Source organism: Galleria mellonella, unplaced genomic scaffold, assembly GCF_026898425.1.
Source record: "Galleria mellonella isolate WM207_F2 unplaced genomic scaffold, CSIRO_AGI_GalMel_v1 utg1267, whole genome shotgun sequence".
NCBI classification, from domain to species: domain Eukaryota; kingdom Metazoa; phylum Arthropoda; class Insecta; order Lepidoptera; family Pyralidae; genus Galleria; species Galleria mellonella.
Genome location: NW_026441987.1, coordinates 2,425,499 through 2,448,181, shown reverse-complemented (window position 1 = coordinate 2,448,181; position 22,683 = coordinate 2,425,499). Strand labels below are relative to the sequence as shown.

Sequence of the window (22,683 nt, the reverse complement as noted above, 5' to 3'; positions counted from 1 at the left end):
AAAATGTCTTGATCTACTAAGTATATTGCATTCCATAATATACTTAGTAGATAACATTTCAATTATACTTCGCGCTTCGTCCTCGAGATTATTATTTGTAGAATATAAACAACATGTAGTAACGCACAAGTGACACCGCCCCTGCACTATTGTTGAGAGAGGGATTCCCCCTTTTTCCTTTTTCTTTTTATTCCCCGGTAGGTACATAGTCTACTTAGCCCGTTCATTTCATTTCCTGTTCATTCGCAATTTAGTGCTTCACCGCTCCGCACATAATACATCGCGTTGTCGTGTTAATAAAAAAAAAAAAAAGATGCCAAAAAGGAATAGTAGTGATCTCAACGACCCAACATTCAACATTTCAATTATGGACAGTGTTGGGCACAGCAAGTAGGAGAGAGGAGGACAACACTTTTTTCACTTTAGAAATAGTCTAGGATCTGTTACAATATTACCCAGGAAGATTTAAATTTATATTAATTTAAGAAATTTTAAATTTAATTTTTCAAGAAATTTAAGAGGAACGCTGCTGTTCTTCCTTCGACCATTAAGTTGTTTGTTTTATACAATTTAGAATGGCAAACAAGCTGACGGCCCACCTGATGGAAAGTGGTAACCGTCGCCTATAGACATGAGCAGTACCATGGACATTACAGAGTATACCGCCTCGCCCATGATACCCCCCATGCGTTGCCATTCCTGAGTTCTCTTAGTCGCCTCTAACCACACCTATGGAAAAAGAAGGGGTGGCCTATTCTATGCCAGAACCACATGCCACCCTCGTGCTCTACTTTCAACCTATTAGGGGGAAAGGGATTATTAGTAATGAATCTAACTGATCCATTGCTATCAATACACCCTATCAGGTCGATCTCCATGCGGTTCCCCCTGGAAACCATCGTGGTTAATTTATTAATTAATTATAGTGGAATTTATCATGGTGGGCTAGCTGCCCTGCTTTCATCCTCACCTATCATCCCTCACTGGTGCCCCGCCGGTGTATACCGATAGCGCAGGCAGGGTTACCATTCCATTATGATCCATTAAAAAGCGCATGTAAATTTAATTAAAAAAAAGAACCTTCACCCTAATAGAATGGTGGATGGACAGTGTTAATAAATTGAGTTATCTATACTTATAATAAATCTGTAGAGAGGTCAATTCTGTACATGAAATATATTTCCAAAACAACTATCAGCGGATGATTAGTGATCGATACTGATGCCAAAAATGCAATCAGTAAAATTTTTGTCTGTCTGTCTGTCTGTATGTATGTTCGTTATAGAAACAAAAACTACTCAACGAATTTTAACAAAACTTGGTACAATTATTCTTCATACTCCTGGGCAGGTTATAGTATACTTTTCATCACGCCACGATCAATAGGAGCAGAGCAGTGAAGGGAAATGTTGGGAAAACGGGAGAAGTTACTTCACTTTTAAGGTACCGTCGCGTGTGCAGCCTTAATGGCCACTTTTTAAAATGTAAAAATATCCACCCGTGCGACGCTAGTTATAAATATTATTATCAATTAAATACATTTTTTACTATATTATCTAACTGCGCCTATCTGTGTTCATATCGAAGTAAATAACCGCACCTAATTCGCGGTAAAGAAACACCACGTAACCGTTTATGATAACATTTCTTCCTTAAAATTACTCAACACTCATTATTTTTATGAACAATTGTGTTTAATTATTTTATGAGATGAATTAACGATTAAATATTTTGTTATATAAATCATGTAAGTATATAATACAGAGAAACAATGGGGAAGTTACGAAGGGTGCCATGGTCCGCTGATACCTCTAACCAGTGGCGTAGCTGAGGGGCATTTGTAATGCTTCCTATTTTATAAGATTTACTAAGGGTACCGCATTCGTGTTTCTATCGTGAAGCAGTTGTGTTTACATGGCTGTTTCGGTTTGAAGGGTGGGATATGTCGTGAATTTACTGGGTACAGAGGAATAACACCTGAGTCCTCAGGATTGGCAACGCATGGGGGGTATCATGGGCATGGGCAAAACAGTATACTCTGTTATGTCCATGGTACTGCTCATGTCTATAGGCAACGGTTACCACTTTCCATCAGGTGGGTCGTCAGCTTGTTTGCTATTCTAAGTTGTATAAAAAAAAATAGGGTCTCGTTGACGGTTGTGCGAGAGATCCTCTCAGTTCAAAGCTACGTCAAATTAGCGAAAGTTCAAGCGCGATTCCATATTAAGTAATACTTTATTGAATTAGTTATTATTTTGGGAATTCATAAGTTAGTAATCACATAACCCACAAGACTCGAATAAAAGTAGCCTATATTCTTCCATTTCATATAAAACGAGTATACCAAATTTCATAGTGATTTATTAATTGCTTAAATTGATTGTTAGCAATAGGAATCTATCAGCTTCACTGCTAGCAATGTAGCCTATCAGGTCGACCTCCACGCGTTTCTTATTCAACGACTCAGTTTGGTTTCAAAATAAATATTTTTTTTTATACAACTTAGAATGGCAAACAAGCTGACGGTTCTCCTGATGGGAAGTGGTAACCGTCGCCTATAGACATAAGCAGTACCATGGACATAACAGAGTATACTGTTTCGCCCATGATACCCCCCATGCGTTGTCATTCCTGAGGACTCAGGTGTTATTCCTCTGTACCCAGTAAATACACGCCATATCCCACCCTTCAAACCGAAACACAGCCATGCAAACACAACTGCTTCATGATTGAAACACGAATTGGACAGAGGTACCCAAGCAATCGACTTTTGTACAAAGTCTCCATCTGATAAAATTTACTGTATGTGTAGCTCTGTAACTTTGCTAATTCATTTTTCAAAGGGTTTGTTCTGACATTCCAATATTTTCTTAATTCCTTTAATATTAATGTACTTTCTTAAATGTCTACTTACAAACAATGTTACATTTGTGGTTTTTAGAGACGGTTAGCCGTATGCAGATGTTTCAAGTTGTTCAGTGAACTATGTAAAGGGCTATGTTCGGAGTTTCTTTACGTGATAGAATCCGAAATGAGGATAACCGCAGAAGAAGAAAAGTGATGGACTTAGCCCGAAGGATAAGCAAGCTGAAGTGTCAATGGGCTGGTCACATATCTCGAAGAAAGGTTCTTGAGTGTCGATCCCGTACAAGCAAAGACAGTGTAGGACCCTTACTAGAAGGAATGACGACCTCAAATACAGAGGGGAAAGGGATTGTTAGTAATGGGATCAATAGCCCCATTACTAGCAATATACCTTGTCAGGTCGACCTCCACGTGGTTCCCCCTAGAAACCATCGTGACTAATTCTAGTTGAATTCGTCAGGATGGGCTAACTGACCTACTTTCATCTTCATCTGTCATCCCTCACTGGTGCCCCGCCAGTGTATACCAATAGCGCAGACGGGGTTACCATACCATTATCACCCATTAAAAAAAAGACCTCAAATACATTGCAGGCAATGTATGGATGAGTGTGGTTTAGGACCGTTCGTTAGAGACATCAATTAATACGATCATTAAGGGAAATTATTAATTATAATAAATCCCCATAACTTATACATAGATACATAGATTTTTTTATACAACTTAGAATGGCAAACAAGCTGACGGCCCACCTGATGTAAAGTGGTAACCGTCGCCTATAAACATGAGCAGTACCATGGACATAACAGAGTATACTGTTCCGCCCATGATACCTCCCATGCGTTACCATTCCTGAGGATTTAGGTGTTATTTCTCTGTACCCAGTAAATTCACGCCATATCCCACCCTTCAAACTGAAACACAGCCATGCAAACACAACTGCTTTACGGTAGAAACACGAATGGGACAGAGGTACCCAAGCAATCGACTTTTGTACAAAGTCTCCCTCTGGTAAATATACATACATAGATTCTCTATATAATTCCTCCAAAAGATTATAGTAGTAAACTATTATAGATACAAACAAATATAGAACATGCAACACAAAACTCTAAAAGTTACCATCACATTCATATTTATTTAGATCTTGTGTTTATAAAGATATATTTCTTTATATTAACCGCATAATTTAAATACGACATCAAGCCATTCTTTCCGATCCCTTGTTGTTTGACCAATGGCTCAGAGGCGGGCATTGTCTTCATATCAAACAATCGTACAATTGATATAGCACCTTTTATGTCACACCTTTGTTTTTAAAAATAACAATGGATCCAAATGGCATTTATTAACATATTATCTAAGTATATGCCATGTATTTTCACTGTATTTTTTTATATGGCTTAGAATTACAATGAAGTTGACGAGCCGCCAAATATAAAGTGGTATCCATCACCTATAGTGAATCCTGACATCGAATCTCAGCCTATATATATATATATATATATATATATATATATATATATATATATATATATATATATATATATATATATATATATATATATATTATAATTACACACATCAAAAGTGTCTCGGGATCAAATACGTTTTGCGAATATCTCCCATTACTGACAATATACCTGTCAGGTCGAGCTCCACGCGGTTCCCCCTGGAAACCATCGTGATTAATTATTGTCAAATTCATCACGATGGGCCAACTGACCTGCTACATCCTCATTTATCATCCCTCACTAGTGCCCCGCTAGTGTATACCGATAACGCAGGCGGGGTCACCATTTCATTAACATCTATTAAAAAAAAAATCACGCAATACAACTGGAACTGTCTGTTATATTACGTATCTATGTAAACTTATATATAAAAGCAAACTTAAATTTCATAGAAGTCAGAGCACCCACGGCGCCTACCCAAAATAGAAAGCATTTTTGGATGTTTGTTGAAACTGTATTATCAATTCAGAATTGAAATGTTAAACTGAGTAAAATATGAAAATATAAAATTGTCGTCCACTGCTAAACGACTTACTTACTCCTTCCCTGTAAGAGGGGTTTTGCCAGTAGTTGTCACGCTTGGCAAATAGGTTGACAACCGCAGTAAGGCTTTGGTGATGTTTTAAGAGGGACACTGCCAGCCCTCAACCATTTAGTTCCCTTAGTTACCTCTTACGGCACTTATGGGAAAGGACGAGATGGCTCCTTCCTTTGCTGGATTCACATGGCAAGGCATAGCGTATTCCTCAGTAACAGCTGCGCATAATAGATGCCTTGAGCATCACAGTGTACTCTGTGATACCCAAAGCATTTTGGCAAGGTCATTTTAGAACATCTCAGCCTAATGAGTAAGTTTTAACCATTTTAGTTCAAGAAGCCATCAGTTCGATTGCCATTTTAAATTGTAAAAAATCTGTACCTTCACCCCAAATTGCTTATGGAGTAAGCAGAATGATTCCAGTGTCAATCGCCTTTATCCATAATATCTTACTAATGACCTTCTTTAATTTATGCCATACAATACAAATGTATTTGTATTGGACATAAGTAAAATTCCTTTCTATTAAATGCGATTGCAATGCTTGAATATTATTAATTTATGAATTTTCTCTCAAACTGCAACAATGTAATTGGCTGAAGTTAAGTGGACACTCATTACCATCATCATCATTATATCAGCCTTTAACTGTCCACTGCTGAACATAAGCTCCAAAGAGGGAGACCTTTAGGGATTTTGCCAGTAGTTGCCACGCTTGGCAACCTCAATGAGGCTTTATAGTTGGATATTCAATTTAATTTATTGTTAATTATAGTGGATAGTCAATACTGTGTTATTATATTAGATGTTAGTAGCAATTTTCAAAATTTTTTTTAATTTTCTTTCGGTGAAAAAAAAAACTCAGATTTTTCACAATATGTTATTTCATCGAAAGTAACTTTTATATTTATATTGTTATTTCGCTTTAAATATTTTCTAAACTTTTTTTTTTTTCTTGTTTTTAATAAAGAAAATGATACAAAAGAAATAACTTTTTAAGGTTTAAGTTTTTAACTTGACTGTTGAGATGTTTGTAAATTATGAATATTAGTTCGGACAAGTTCTTTTCTGAATATTATAGTAGGCTAAATTAAAAAAAAAACTACATAAACTCAAGTTGAACATACAAAATTTACAATGTGATACAATTTTCTATGACTCGTGTACACGACTACGTTACTTATTTAATTTTTTTTTTTCATGAATTGGTTTTTTATACATTTTTTTGTATTTTTTACAGTTAATCCGCTGATTTTTTGATAGTGTGGGTTACTAAAACCATAGAAAATATTTACTAAAACGTAACTTACACCTGAGTCCTCAGGAATGGCAACGCATGTGGGGTATCATGAGCGAAACAATATACTCTGTTATGTCCATGGTTACTGCTCATGTTTATAGGCGACATTTACCATTTTCCATCAATTGGGCCTCAGCTTGTTTTCCATTTTAAGTTGCGTAAAAAAAATATTAAACCTAACTTATGGATTTTTCTCCTTCTAATAAAGAGGTTTGCCATACTTAACAGGCGAGTTGGCAACCGCAGTAAGGCTTTGGTGATATTTAAAGAGAGGACGCTATTGCCTATCCCTTCACCATTAAATTCACTTAATGGAAAAAAGGTAATTGGAAACTAAATTAATGAGAAAAAAGTACATTTTGGCGTAATAGTAAACATAATAGTAAATGTCAGAATATAGAAAATTAATAAAAAAAAAATTAATAACTGATAAATATAAGAAATTATAATCTCTGACATACGAGACACAATACCTTATTCTTTTGAAATGGTAACACACTAATATTATCATAGAATGATTATTATACTATTTCCCATTGTCATACTTATCAATGATTATCATATTTCCATAGACGAATGACCTAATATTACTGATTAGGTGTGATAATTGTTAAAATAAACAAGATATTGTAGTTAAATGTATAATCGTTCACATTCTTTCATACCTTTATATTACAACATTACAATTACTTATACTAACACTTACATTTACGATCACAATTAGTACAATTTTTAATTATCACGAACTATTACCGAGCCCCATATTCATTGCGTTCAATATATCACCATTGTCAGCGTCAATTTCCCATGCGAATAGACCTCCTAGTTTGTTGTTTCTTACATACTTCCCTTTCTCGATAACTGACCTCGCGTCATCATATGTTATAAGATCACCAGTAGATGGTCTGAACACGTAAGGACCTTGTGCAACATTATCATAATGGTACTCCCATTTTCCCATAGCAATTTCATTGGCAATCTCTCTGTAATCCACTACACCATCTTGCCATGTGCCTTTTACGGGACCTGTAGCATTTCCTGTGAATGGTATATTGTTTTCATAGCCATGGACTCCAGTCCAGCCTCGGCCGTACATGGCAACGCCAACTACAATCTTTTTAGGATTCACTCCTTGAGCTAACAAGAATTTAACTCCAAAGTCCGTCGTGTAAGTCTCCTTTGGATTCCATGCAGGAGCGTATAGAGATGCTTGATGACCCAATGTGTCATTGGACCAGGCTCCCTTGAAGTCGTAAGTCATTAAAAAGATATGGTCCATGTATTTCTGAGCAGCATTATAGTCAACAACTTGAATCTTATCCCAGCCGGCACTTATAGCTGAGGTGAGTTCATATTTCTTTCCACTTTCTATGGAGAGCTCGTCCAACATTTCACGAAGTTCTTTCATGAGCAGCACATACACCTTACCATCTTTAGGACTACCAAGGTTAGGATTGGCGCCTTTGCCCCCGGGGAACTCCCAATCGATATCAACACCATCGAAGAATTTCCATGTCTGGAGGAAGTCTTTCACAGAAGCCACGAAACGATCTCTCTTTGATTTGTCAGTAAAGAAGAAAAATGGATCAGCCAGTGTCCATCCCCCTACTGATGGCAGGATTTTGAGGTCAGGTCTGGCCTGTTTCAACATCATTAGCTGACCAAAGTTACCCTTGTAGGGTTCGTTCCATGAAGAGAGTCCCTTTTGAGGTTTTTGTAAAGCAGCCCATGGATCATGAATGGACACTTTGAAGTCCTCGCGGCCACTGCACGAACGTTGAAGGGCTTGAAAACTGCCTTCGATTTCTTTCAAACTGTCGTTGATACCGTCACCACCACAAATTGGAATAAAACCATACAACAAATGGGTTAGATTTGGAATCGGAACACGATCAACTGGGAACTTTCTGGGATACACTCCCCATTCTACGAAGTACGCGCCGACCACTTTTCCCGAGGTTTGTTTGAACAACTTGTTTTTCTCTCCAACCGTAAAATCTAGGGGCGGTAAATGGCTACCATCGGTATCAGCCACTACGATCTCGGTGGGGTCGCTAGAACTGCAGCCATCGGCATTGCAAAGCTCAACCGTCATTTGATACCTCCCGCCCTTCTTCACTTTAAAAGTCGCCGACCCTGATGCTCCTGCTGCGCCAGTCCAGTACTCCTTTCCATTGAGTAGAACCCTCGCCTTCTCAGCTGGATCTCCAGACCAAACGTTCCACGTAACAGAGACGTCGGCGGCATCCTTTTTCTTGACGAGCTGGTTGTACGCTGTAGCGGCTTGGTTGACTTCTACAATGGCGAAAGTGCGCTCGCCCCAACCCAGGCTAGGTTTACCTGGGGGCGCGCACTCAGCTATGGCGATCAGTCCCGCCGCGACGACTACTGGCCACACTCGAAGCCCCATGTCGGTTCTAAAAAATAAAAAAAATAATACTGTGAGCCAAACCTCACAATGAGGCGTCACGAACAAACTGGAGTTGCATCTCTGTAGTATCTTTTTATATATGGCGGGTTGTAGGCCAACCGCTACAAAATACCCGTATTGTACGGAATGTCGGTGCTGGAATTATTTGAGCTTAATAAAATCGTTAGCACAGTTTTTTATCCCGGTCATGTTAGTAGGACGGTCAAGGTGACAGATTAATTTAATTGTTTTTAAATTGTTTGTTTTAGTCAAGTCGTGTTATCGCGTTATCTACTAAGTGTTTCGTTGTTGAGTGCCGCGCCTGTGATTTGTCAAGAGATATAATTTAAGTCGCTTCCGATAATGCACTCGAGCTATGCCTCTACGACCAGTTTGTTAGCAATTAAAAAAAGAAAATTAATATTCCAAATTAGATTTACATATAAACATTTATTCTGATGTATTCTTTTTTCTTATTTCAAATTCTAAATTTTAAAAATTATAACGTTCTAATCTTTTTCTTTATGTAGAAAACCTTTGATATTTTGTTTTAAATAATAGATAGGTAAGTACTTATACAATTTATTTATACTCTTACAAAGGTTAAGCATCAAGTCATACGAAGGTGAATAATAAACAAAGAAACAAAAATGTGTATAATAAATACAGGTCTAAGAGGCAATATCATTATTACCGATTAATTTCTATTGAAAAGAAGTTGTTTTTTTTTTTTTAAAACAAACAGACAATATATTTTTTTATATTATTATAGAGTACCATTATCTATGTTGTCATAAAACTAGAATTATTCACTTTATATTATCCAATTATCTTTATATTTTCAAGATATAGGTGTATAAGTGATTATATTGTTTAATATATATTACACCTAAATAATTATGTGTTGTAATATTTATGTTTTATGTATTATATTATTTCCTTGTTCAGAAATATTTATATGTTTTATATAATACACATAAATATATAAATACATAGTTATATTACAGAATTAGGTAGGAATTATATTCATTTGCATCATCATTATTCAAAACTTGTTTTAATTAATATTTATAATAAATGTATCTCTATAAACGCCAATAAAAGCCCAACTTTTTTATTATTGTGCGAATCAAACGACGCCGTGATTCATACACACTACGTAGGTTTAAATGAGTCATCAGAACGTGTTTGATTAGGATACTAAAATATTATAACTATTATACTACTAGCAACACCAGAAAATGGCGCGATTTTTTTTTATACCACAAAAGGGACAAACAACATACAGCTCGTCTAATGGTAACCCACCTGATGGTAAGTGGTTACCGTAGCCTATGAACACCTGCAATACCAGAAGTATTACGCGTGCGTTGCCGACCCTGAAGAAACCTCTTTACCCCCCTTAATAATTCTTGTAAGAGGCAATTACAGTGGTACCCTGCATTTTTGTTGTATTCCGTTAAGAGACCGATTGGCTGACAACCAGTGCTGTTCACTGTTCACATTGCGCTGGGACACTCACAGCATCAGCTGAGCCGGTTCCTTTTGCCTAGTATGGAACACTTCTTGTATATGTATTTTCTATATTTTCTATTGTGATTGTGTGTTTACTGGCAATGTTTTCTATTCTATTCTATTTAATAGAAATCGAATTATAATCTAAGCTATGATTTTTTATGGGTGATAATGGAATGGTAACCCCGCCTGCGCTATCGGTACACACTGACAGGGTGTGAGTGAAGTAAGGAATGTTGAGTGAGAATTCAGATCAATTGACTCATCGTGAATTTACTAAGGGTTAACCACAATGGCTTCCAGAGGGGACCGCGTGGAAGTCACTAAAACAGAATATACTAGCAATAGGACCACTCATTCCCCTTTACTGAGACATTTAAATTTTTATTTCTACATACAAAATATCTACTCATAACATGAGACTGGTTCATACTAGTCTCTACTGTATACTAATATTGTAAAGAGGGAAGATTTTTTTTGTAATGGGTGAAAATGGTATGGTAACCCCGCCTGCGCTAACGGGATACGCTGGCGGAGCACCAGTGAAGGGTGATAGATGAGAATGAAAACAGACCAGTTAGCCCATCATGATGAATTCATCAGGAATTAGCCATGATAGTTTTCAAGGAGAACCGCGAGGAGGTCGACCTGGTTGGGTATATTGCTAGCAATGGAATTCTCAGTCTCCATTACTAATAATCCCTTTCCCGCCAAAGAGGAAAGATTTGTTTGTTTGTTTCTAATGAGTAAACTTAAAAACTACTCAACCGAATTTAAACATTTTTAGGAAGTTACAGTCTCCATGTCATATTCGAAAATTCTGTCGATCCGTGCGAAACTAGATCGGATTGTTAACAGACATAATAAAGTCGAACTGATAAAAGAATAAATATTTAATTTCTTCTGATCATCACAAAAGTCGAGTGACAAAAACTGGAAAACATCGAATCCATTTTTTCAAGAGGAAATTTTTATTTATTTAAATTCTATACCGACAACTATTTAATTATTTTCGAAACCAGCTCTATTCATTCACACAATTGATTTAAAAAGTGAATTAATGAATTTAAATTTAATGCAGTTTCCATTAAATTTGAATATTATTAACTCGGTGGTCGGTACATTTAATTTATTCAAATAGATCTACAAAGCATGTTTGTTTTTATACGTCTGTTTGTTGAAACTGTAATTGTTTTTAGTATTAACTATTTTTTTTTATTTATTTATTTATCCTTTATTGCACAATAAAACTTTGTACAAGTGGCGAGCTTAATGCCACATGGCATTCTCTACCAGCTAACCATTAGGTAAAATCAGAAAGCGTATGAAGGGCAGATGTGGTGAAAAATATGCGACATAATTATAGCATCGTACTGATTTTTTTTTTAATTTTCAATATATATAATAACATATTTTTTTTTATCAACAAACTATCAAATTTATTTATTTTACACTTTATTGCACCATTTATAAAATAGTAAATACAGTTAATTTTAATGAAAATTGATACAAAAGGCGGCCTTATCGATAAGCAATCTCTTCCACACAACCTTTGGGTAGAGGACATTGAGAACAAGACAAAGGGTAGGTGGCGCACTATTATATATAAATTTATATATACCAAGATATATACAAATTATTGACTGACATAATTGTAGATGACCTGTATGGCCTAGTGGTAGGCACATTGCTTAACTTGAATATAGTTCTGGATTTGACACTTAATCGAGTCAATTTTGGAAGAAATGTTTTCATTTTTAAACTATTTAAACAAGAATCAAATTTCTCAGTTCACGCGAATCTTTTTATGTAGTAATGTAGCTACATTAAAAGATATCTTTGAAAATTCTAAACAAACTTTTATTACTTAAGAATAAAAAGGCGAGTTCGTTAGCACATCGTGATGAATATACCTGGAATTCAGCACGATGGTTTCCAGGGGGGACCACGTGGAGGTCGACCTTACAGAGTATATTGCAATGGGACTAATAGTCCGCATTACTAACAATCCCTCCCCCTCCTCACCCTTTACCATATTAAGCTTTTACCCGCAACTTCGTTCATGCAACCAGGATATGTCTACTGATCAGAATATAAGTAGCTTTTATTTATTCATTCATTCATTTTCTATATCAAATTTCACAGTGATTAGTTAAGCCGTTAAAACTCTACAGATAACAAACAAACAAACTCACTTTTATCTAAATTTCTAAACTCATTTTTCGATGTAAATGGAATTCTTTATTTTTTTTTTTTTTAATAATTTTGCTTTATCACTCAAACGAAAGAAAAAAATACTTGACTTAATTCGAGATGTGGACATGGAGAAGAATGGAAAGCTGGACAGAAAAATTAACAATTGAGGAAGTCTTGAAAAGGGTGAATAAGAAAAGAACATTAATATAAACAATAGAGAATAGGAGAGGCAAAATGCTGGGCCATTTTATACGACATGACGATTTTTAAAGAGCATAGTAGAAGAAAAAATAGAGGGCAAAAGAGGAAGGGGAAGACCGAGGAATAACTACATGGGACAGATAAAGGAAACACTAGGTGTCGTGTCGTATAGGGAGGTCAAAGCTATGGCCTGGAATAGAGCTGGCTGGAAGAGAATGCATGAATTAGTTGCACCGACAAGAAAAAACTCTTAAATGAAAATAGAATGAAGAATTCATGTAACCAAATCAAAATACAGTAACCAGGTACAATATAAAATAGGGAGAAAGGGATTGTCAATAATGTAGACTACCAATCCTATTGCTAACAATGTACACTGTCAGGTCGACCACTACGTGGTCCCCTCTGGAAACCATCGTGCTGAATTCTTGATGTATTCATCACGATGGGCTAACTGACCGGCCTTTTCATTCTCACCTATCATCCCCCACTGGAGCCCTGCCAGCGTACACCGTTAACGCATACCATTGTTTTTTATTTACAACTTAGAATGGCAAACATGCTAACAGCCCACCTGATGGAAAATGGTAACCTTTAGACATTAGCAGTATCATGGACATAACAGAGTATCTTGTTTAGCCCATGATACCCCCATGTGTTGTCATTCCTGAGGACTAAAGTATTATTCCTCTGTACCCAGTAAATTCACGCCACATCCCACCCTTCAAACCGAAACACAGCCATGCAAACACAACTGCTTTACGGTTGAAACACGAATGGGACAGAGGTGCCTAAATCAACTACTTTTGTACAAAGTCTCCCTCTAGTGAAAATGAATGATAGGTGAGAATGAAAAGTCAATTAGCTCACGTCGGTTTCCAGGGGGAACCGCACGGAAGTCGACCTGATAATTCCTTTCCCTAACAATTCCTTTCCCCCCAACTTTGTCAGTTGCAAATCGATTTAACAAATTCTCTTTTATTACCTGAACAAATGTACTAAATGTACAGATCGATCCCATACAAGGTCTCATAATAAATAGGCCGGTTGATATTATGCCATGTTTGACATTGACGGTGACAATTGACACCATTCTCTGATAGTCTCATTGTTGCCGTTCATGTCTATTGCCGACGGTCACCATTCACCATCATGTGGGTTGTCGACTGTTTATATTTCATAGTTAAGTAAAAAATATATATATAATTAAAATATATCTATTTTTGTCTGTATATATTCTTCGAGATATTCAAATTATGTATGCGGGCCAACCAGCATAATATTACTACATTACAAGTTGGATAAAATTCTATAAATAGCATGTCGTATGTTTTTTTTTTTTAATGGATGGTACTACAATGGTAGCTCCGCCTGCCTATCGGAGCACCAGTGAAGGATAATAGATGAAAATAAAAAGGCAGACCAGTAAGCCCATCGTGACGAGTACAGCACGGGAGGGGGAGGTGGGTATCATGGGCGAAACAGTATACTCTGTTATGTCAATGGTACTGCTCATGTCTATAGACGACGGTAACCACTTTCCATCAGGTGGGCCGTCAGCTTGTTTACCATTCTAAGTTGTATAAAAAAAAAGATTTCCGAGGGAGGAGAGGTGGTAATTACACTGGGTTGGCTAGAAGAGATCTCTTTCAGAGATAAGCCCTCCCTTGCTAACAAGTTGTTAAACTAATCGGTATATGTATTGTTCAAGTGCAATAAAGAATATATAAATTGCTAGCAATGGGACTAGTAGTCCGCATTACTAACAATCCCTCCCCCCACCCCGTTGTCGTTTTTTTTTAAACTAAACTATTAGACCGATTTTGCGATCAAATTTCTATGGAATATTATTAGATAAAAAAGAATTTTCCAAATCGATTTATAAATAATAAAGTTATGAGGTAAAAAATAAAAAAAAAAATACTAAAAACTATGCCCTAAAAAAAGAAAAAAAAAAAATGCTCCCACCGACAGACTGATTGAACTAGTAAGGCTATAAAAACTACAGTGTGGAGTTCTTCGTAAAGGGCATATTAAGGTTTCTTCAGGGTCGGCAACACGGTCGCACACGTGACTCCTCTAGTGTTGCAGGCGTCCATAGGCTACAGTGACTGTTACCATCAGACAGGCTGTATGCTTGTTTACCATTTATTTAGCTTCGTAGTATAAAAAATACATAACATTTTTAATAAAGTATATTACACATCGGTAGCATCGCATCTACTATGGAAGATTCCTATGTTACCACGGGAACCGGTGATAATTGGGTCGTGCTATTGAAACAGCTATACTCAACACGAATCTGATAACTTTTGATTACGGAAACGAACAGAGTTACGGTAAAAATGATACAGTAAAATATTTATCTTGTCCTGAACGAATTCTTAACTGTAATATCAAATGTATTAATGTGAAAGCCGTGCCCTCAATTTTAAGTAAATATCGTAAAACTCGATTTTAAGTATAATACTGTACAAAGATTTAACATGCAATTTTTAATATATAAACTAACATTTGCACGTGACTTCGTATGTGTGGATTTGAAAGAAACCAACGAATAGATCACTTTTAGATCATATATTAAATTCGATCTTAATGAACAAAAATCCAATTTGTTGCACTATTTTTTTTATTTTTTACCAGAATAAACTTATAGGAAAAAAGAAATATTTTTATTCAAGTAAATTTAGATTTAATCATTTTTGAATAGTCATTATTTCATTAGCGCCCATTCGGAACGCAATTTCAGCAAAGAAGAATGGGCAAGAAATTCGGCTGTTGCTCTTTTCAAAAGGCTTAATTTTATAAATAATGAATTTGTGTAAATATAAACTGCTAAGCAGTAACAGACCATAAATTTTAAAATATATATTTCTTTATTTATTTTACACTTTATTGCACTAAGTAAAGAATAATAAATATAGTAAATATTAACGAGAAGTGATACAAAAGGCAGACCGCCTATCGCTAAGTTTTTTTTTTTTTTTTATATATATAACTTAGAATGGCAAACAAGCTGACAGCCCCCCATATATTTATTATCTGTGTGTAAGTTTGGACATGTCCTGATTATTTTAAATTTTAATAAGTGGATTAAATAAATATATGTATAGTATATTCAGAGTTTAATTTAATCATGTCAAGATAATGTTTGTTCACGTCAAAGAGTTCATGATAAGGTGATCAAATTATAAAAAAAAGTATTACAGTTAATAGGGTCTTTTAATAATTTTATATATATATATATATATATATATATATATATATATATATATATATATATATATATATATATATATATATATATATATATATATATATATATATATATATATGTGTGTATATATATATATATATGTAAATTTTAAGAATTTCCGGTTGTCTGTTTATCTCGATTGGGAACAAGTGCTGCCTATAGGGACTGTTCTGCTCTTGGCACTGCAACTGATTTATTTTATTGATTTGTTTTAATTATATACTATATCATCTACCCCAAGGTTAGTTGTATGTATATACATATATACTATATCTGAAATGTGTACTATATCCTCTACAGTTGTCTGAAAGAGATTACTTGGGTACAAAAGTCGATTGCTTGGGTACCTCTGTCCCATTCGTGTTTCAACCGTGAAGCAGTTGTGTTTGCATGGCTGTGTTTCGGTTTGAAGGGTGGGATATGGCGTGAATTTACTGGATACAGAGGAATAACACCTGAGTCCTCAAGAATGGTAACGCATGGGGGGTATCGTGGGCGAAACAGTGTACTCTGTTGTGTCCACGGTACTACTCATGTCTATAGGCGACGGTTACCACTTTCCGTCGGGTGGGCCGTCGAATTGTTTGCTATTTTAAGTTGTATAAAAAATTAATTTGGCGAATATATTAATTGATTTCACTTCACAATATTATCTTCCCCATCATCATCATATCAGCCTTTAACTGTCCACTACTGAACAACCTCCCCCTTGGGGGGTTTTTCCGGTAGTTGTCATGCTGAGCAGGCGGATCGGCAACCGCAGTTAGGCTTTAGAGATGTTCTAAGAGGGACGTCACTGTCCATCCCTCGCCCTCCTTTAGTCGCCTCTTACGACACACACAGGAAAAGAAGGGGTGGCGTATTCTATACCGGGACCACACGGATGGAATTTCGATGGAACAAAAATGGAATAAAAGTTGACGTGAAATCCAGACGTGACGTGACTCAATGCCTTCCCACTTAATTAGATTTTGTGATATGTCACCAGACCCCTGTCCTCCTCTTTAAAATTATTAAGGGACATTTAAATCAACGTACGACAAAGTCAGAATTAATTTGTTAATTTTCAATAACAACTGAACAATTCTTACTAATATTATAAATGTAAAAGTGAATTTGTGCCCTCATAACGTCTTAACGGCTTAACCGATCAGTATGAAATTTGGTGTAGAAACACTATATAAGATGAGAAAGAATAGCCCGGTCAATGTACACATTCTGGTGACACAGACGAAGTCACGGGTTTACCCGTGACTTCGTCTTTACTTAACTTAACTTTTAAGTTAATATAAGATATAAGATAATTTAATGCGAAAAAATGTCTCATTTCTATGGAAAATATAAAAAAAAAAACATTCTAATGATATCGCTCACTCAACTAATTTTGTTAAAAAATACGCAGTTCTGAATTAACTAGGCATTATTAATTTGATAGTAAAAAGTTATAGAAAACTTTTAAAGACCAGAAACAAATAAAACGAAAAAAAAAGAACTCTGTAAAAGAAACGGTTTTTTAACAAAACTTATTTTATGTTGCTTACCTACCGATTTAATACAAAAAACAGTTATCAATCATTTACAACCAATTATTATGTCGATTATGTAAAAGAAGAAACTTAATTCCTAAACTACCACAAACACTATAGATAGTCTTAGTCTATTGTATAAAGCTGTGCAACGTCGTTCCTTTGTCTTCCCCATTGTGAATAAACAAAACTACTAGTTCATTCTAGTTCATAGGTCAGTCAAAGACATTTTGGCGCGCAAATGGGAACGAAATATATGTTACTCGATGCATACTGTACTAGTTAACTGGGTTATATAATTAGCATACAATGAATCGTAGGTGGCGAAAGGACTGCTTTTTTTTCAAGTTCGTGTCGTTGAACCGAATGCAAGGCGAAGGTTAGGTTGGTTACATTATTTAAATATAGGCTTACAATCCATTAATATTATAACATTTATCTTTAATCTGTGCTTATTAATAATTACAAAACAGACCTACGTCACTTCGAACAAAAAAAGTTTGTATAAATTCTATGCAACCAATTCATCGTATTTGATAATTTTATATTATAAATTAAATAGGTTTTTTGACACCTATCGATATTTATAATCTAGATAGGAGCAAATTATAAATACTAGCAATATATACTATGAATATTAATTTATTTTATTGCGTTGATACTGCTAAGTGGTTGCATCGATTCATTTTCAAGATTTACCAGGCCACTGCCCACTCATAAATATCATAATGGTTACTTTCTCTGTGTTACAAACATAGACATAGTGCAACGCACTAAAAAGTTACAAAAAGATAGATATTTTTTAAACTAAAACAAAAAGGACGAGGTTCTGAATTCGCCTGCTATTTTTATTTTTTGTATACTGTATACGGATATTGTATACGGATTTGTTTATACTGAAACAACTGTGATAATTAACAATAATTAACTAAACGGGAGTAAACTTTATTTTATTTTGTTCCTAAAATTGATCGGCCGGCAATCGAATGTACGACTTTATTAGGCAATATGTTCACGATTGCACCCCGATGGTAATTCGGAGCTAGAGGGCGCGATAAAACATGCCTGGTGGTAATAAAATTATTTCAATAAAAATAAGAGTTAATTGAATAGCAGGGAATCTTGTATATAAAAAAAAAAAACGAGCAAAATGTATCGATTTACCCAGCAACCATCCAAATTTTTCAAAGTCGACTAAATAAATGAAATTCTTATTAAATTCCACAACTAATTGACTCAAACGAAAATCGGAAACTTCCACAACGATAACATGAAATAATTGTATTAATTTATATTAAATTAATACGCACGCAATCTCTATAATACATATTTATTTACTTACATAGAGAACAAACAACTTATGTATACGAGTAATTATACGAATGTTTGTTCCAATAAACATGTTTACATAACATTCTTTGTTCTATTTACGCGTTAATAATTGTTCCCACGCGCCGTTGAGATGTAATTAAAAAAAAAACATTACACGACGACGAGACATGTCAATATTATTGCTTGACACCACGTCGGTTTTTAATTTTACTCATTGTTATTTTTTCTTTTTTTTTTTTAAATCACAGACAATTCATAATTGCAAAAAAAAAACAACAACAAAGTATAGGATTCATTAACCTACATTAATAACGAAGTATATTGATGTAAATGCAATAAAATTTTAACATACATAGAATAAATACAACAATAATTAACATGAGATGACTTACTAAGAGCAATAGAAGTCACAAGAATTTTTAAACGTTGTCTTTAAAAGATTGCCGGTTATACTGTCTTTTATACTACATACATTTTATATGTCTATATTTATATATATTATTATATATTTTTATGTGTAAAATACAATAAAAAGTTTATAAAATTTAAAACTGTCTGAAGTTTGCAACATACTGTGATTTATTCCAATATGATTTAATGAAAAAACAACCAAGTTGGTTGACATTAGTATAGTTTAGTTTCTGTGACACCATTATAATAAATGTATCTATAAAATTTTAATTTTGATTTAATCCTAAGCGAATCTTTTTTTTTTTATTTTATACCTTTTTCAGGTATATCAGCCCTATCGTACCCTGAACTGATTTCTACTTATTGCAAGTATCAATATGAACTAATTTAACAATTTAATTTAATAATAAATTAAAAAATTTATAAACTTTGTTTATGACTATTTAGAAATCACTAATTTTGCGTTATAATTGAATTAAAATATACGATCAAGAAATAGATTTAGAGAAACGCCGCCTTCGAATCGAGGCAATTATCACAAAAAAAACTCTCTAAATAAAATTAGTAACAAATCAAAAAATCTGCCCATCTCTAGACTAATAAGTTCCCTTAATACCTTCTTACGACACCCACGGGAAAAGAAGAGTTGGCTCATTCTATATCCGCACGGATAGACTAGACTATCTATAATCAGGTCATTTATTGGTTTGGGTATATTCTAATTAATTTCGATTAAAACAGAATTATTGTTTGAGAAAACTGATGTAAAGACAGGAAAACAAGCAGTGGACAGCAATAATATATTACTGATAGGTAAGGCAAAAAATAAGACACAGGAACAATAGAATAGTAGTGACAGATTTAAAAAAAAAAAGAAAATTTAAATTAAGAAAAGATAAATTAAAAAAAAGGTCAACGTCATGGACAAAACTATAAGTGCATTTATAAACAAATCAATCGTAAAAGCTAATAAGGAATAACTTCACGTTCTTAATTTGAATTCGTTGCACGTTAGAAGTGTTTACGTCCAATGAAGACAAGATTAGAGACACCTTTGTTTTATAAACAAGCAGAGGCAAAATAAAAAAAAACTTTTTTTTTTTTTATTTTTTATTGATTATCCATAATTTTAAATTGTGTTCCACCAAGAAAAGAACAATGACAGTCGTGGCAAAACCAGTTATTTTAATTTTAACCTACTGGACCGATTTTCACATTTTTACGAGACCAATATTATAAAAAATTAGTTAAAAAAAGAATTTTCTAAATCGGTTTGTAAATGACGTAGTTATGAGTTACGGATATTTTATAATAAACAAAAAAATACAGTCGAATTGAGGACCTCGTTCTTTTTTAAAAAGTTAGTTAAAACATGTAAATTTAATTAAGAAAATTAAAAGTTTTAACTAATGAAAATTATTAAAATGCATGATTTTGTATAATTTGTTCTTGATACAAATTGCTTATAGTATCTTAAAGTAGTCTTAAAGTTACTAACATCCCCCATGTTAGTTGTCAATTAACGATAAAATCGATTAAAAAAATATTATCGTCAAAATCGGTATAAATTTGACAAGTATGTCGCACAACAATAAAATATAGCCGAAATGAGAAAATTCTACTTTGTTAAATAAAATCCTACTCTGCAAAAATCTGTTCAGTCGAATCAAGAACCCCCTCCTCATTTAAACCACACAAAAATATTATTATTTATCCACTATGCAAAAGCCCTAATTTCACGGTGCACTCGAAAATTGGCTCAGCGTGACAATGCCGTTATTGTCACAATGCCGTCCGATCAATCACAATAACAGTTACAAAAAAGTCATTTAGAATAACTGCTTCACAATCGCAACGTTATCCTGTATCAATTATAACGTTAGTAACAATACACGAGATCTTTGTCGTCGTGAAATTCCATCCGCATAATAACTTAGCTTTTAAGGTCATCGATCGCACTTATCAGTGACCGTTAAACGTTTATGCATCTCTTCGAATTTAATGCACTTTGGCTCTTACAGCGATTGGGATAAAGTACAAAATTGTATAGCGAGAATATATAAAACTCTGCACTGTATTTTCGATTTGCGAAGGGACACGTAACAGTAATATAGGTAACTGTAAAGAAGCGAAGTCACAATTTTAAATTTCGAAATCCAATCAGACTTGAAGAAATTACAAGATACAATTCGATACAAATTTGAAATTAGAATTCGGAATTTTGAGTGCGAAACTATTGGTAGTGAAGAGCGTTTGGTTCGAAATTTAAAATTGGAAATAGTGCTGTGACACAAATAACGCACCCGTACTAATCCAGATCACTGTGATCGCGTATCGGCGCGCACATGCGTTAACGCCGGCTCTCCCGATACTAATGCTAGTACTCAATAGTGTTGTCCAGGAAAACCTCAGTTGAATCACTCAAGGGCTCGCATTTGTATTGCAGTCGCGGTTTAGCTGCTACGGTTTGGCACGTCCCTGGCATTGGGGTACATGAATAGTGGATACGTACGTGATCGAAACAGCCGCTTCGTTGTCTTTTATGAGTATACAAAAATTGTCTCATAAACCGCACATATTGAATTATTTTCAAAACTCAATTTTCATATATTTTGGTACGTATTGTTTGGGACGTAATGCAGTGACAATTTAGAAACAGTCTGCTTTAAAATAAATTAAGAAATTTTCTGTAGATTTTTGTATAATAATGCGTATATTTCTGATACTAGTAATGTTATTATTGTGAAAGTATGTAAACATATTTGTGCGTTTGTTACTCAATTATGTTGAAACGGTTAAACGTATAGAATGAAATTATAAGTAGGTTATATCCTAACTTAACGTATAAGATGTTTATATATACTTAACGTATTGTTTAAACTTAACATGTAAGGTACACCATAGACAATAACATACAAATAGGACACAAGTAACTTTAAAAAATAATCATCTGAATTAATCGATATAGTCCCAGATATTATTAAATACCAAGGTATTATTTAAAATCGAAGATATTGGAGAACATATGAATATTTATAAAATTTAAGAAAAATATGGAATAGCAGTTAAAAAGATACTAAGTCTAGTTCTTATTTCATCTAAATTTTTAAAATATAATTTCACGTTTGCGTTTCGTTAGAATTTCTACTGCGTTTTGGCCTAATCTATTAAATTAACTGATAACTACATTAAAAAAAATTCCTTCAATTGTAATAAAACCAATTATAATAGTTTAAAAATTAAACTACGGAACCGATTTTGATAAAATTTCTATGGGACCAATCTATAAGCATTTCCTTTTGGACAAAAAAAAGAAATTTTCAAATCGGTTTACAATTGACGGAGTTATGTAGTAACAAACTTACAAAAATACAACCGAATTGGGTACCTCCTTTTTTTAAAGTCAGTTGAAAATATAAACGGATAACGTAAACAGAGATAGAAAAAAAAACGTAACACAACTCCTAGAGTATTACCCAAAACTTAAGAACATTACCTGCCATTTAAAATTACTTTAACGTTAGAAAGTGACAACCCATGTTCGTATCTATGAATCACTCGATTAGTGATTCATAAATACGAAACAAAGGCGGGTGTGTTCGTTTTTTAAAAAAAAATC

General features: G+C 34.3%; 1 protein-coding gene across 3 annotated transcripts; it reads right to left on the bottom strand.

The window, feature by feature from the left end:
• Positions 1-6,844: 6,844 nt before the first annotated feature.
• On the bottom strand, positions 6,845-21,504 carry LOC113510236 (chitinase A-like). 3 transcript variants are annotated; one of them, XM_026893684.3, is made up of 2 exons: positions 21,368-21,504; positions 6,845-8,634 (listed from the first exon to the last, which is right to left on the bottom strand). In XM_026893684.3, exon 2 carries the CDS (start codon positions 8,625-8,627, stop codon positions 6,957-6,959), a length of 1,671 nt encoding a protein of 556 aa, XP_026749485.1. In that variant the 5' UTR covers positions 8,628-8,634; positions 21,368-21,504; the 3' UTR covers positions 6,845-6,956. The 3 variants fall into 3 exon arrangements, with proteins under 3 accessions (XP_026749485.1, XP_026749487.1, XP_026749486.1); XM_026893686.3 differs by having other exon boundaries at positions 6,845-8,656; positions 21,368-21,386; XM_026893685.3 differs by lacking the exon at positions 21,368-21,504 and adding an exon at positions 8,761-8,914.
• Between the last annotated feature and the right edge of the window lie 1,179 nt (positions 21,505-22,683).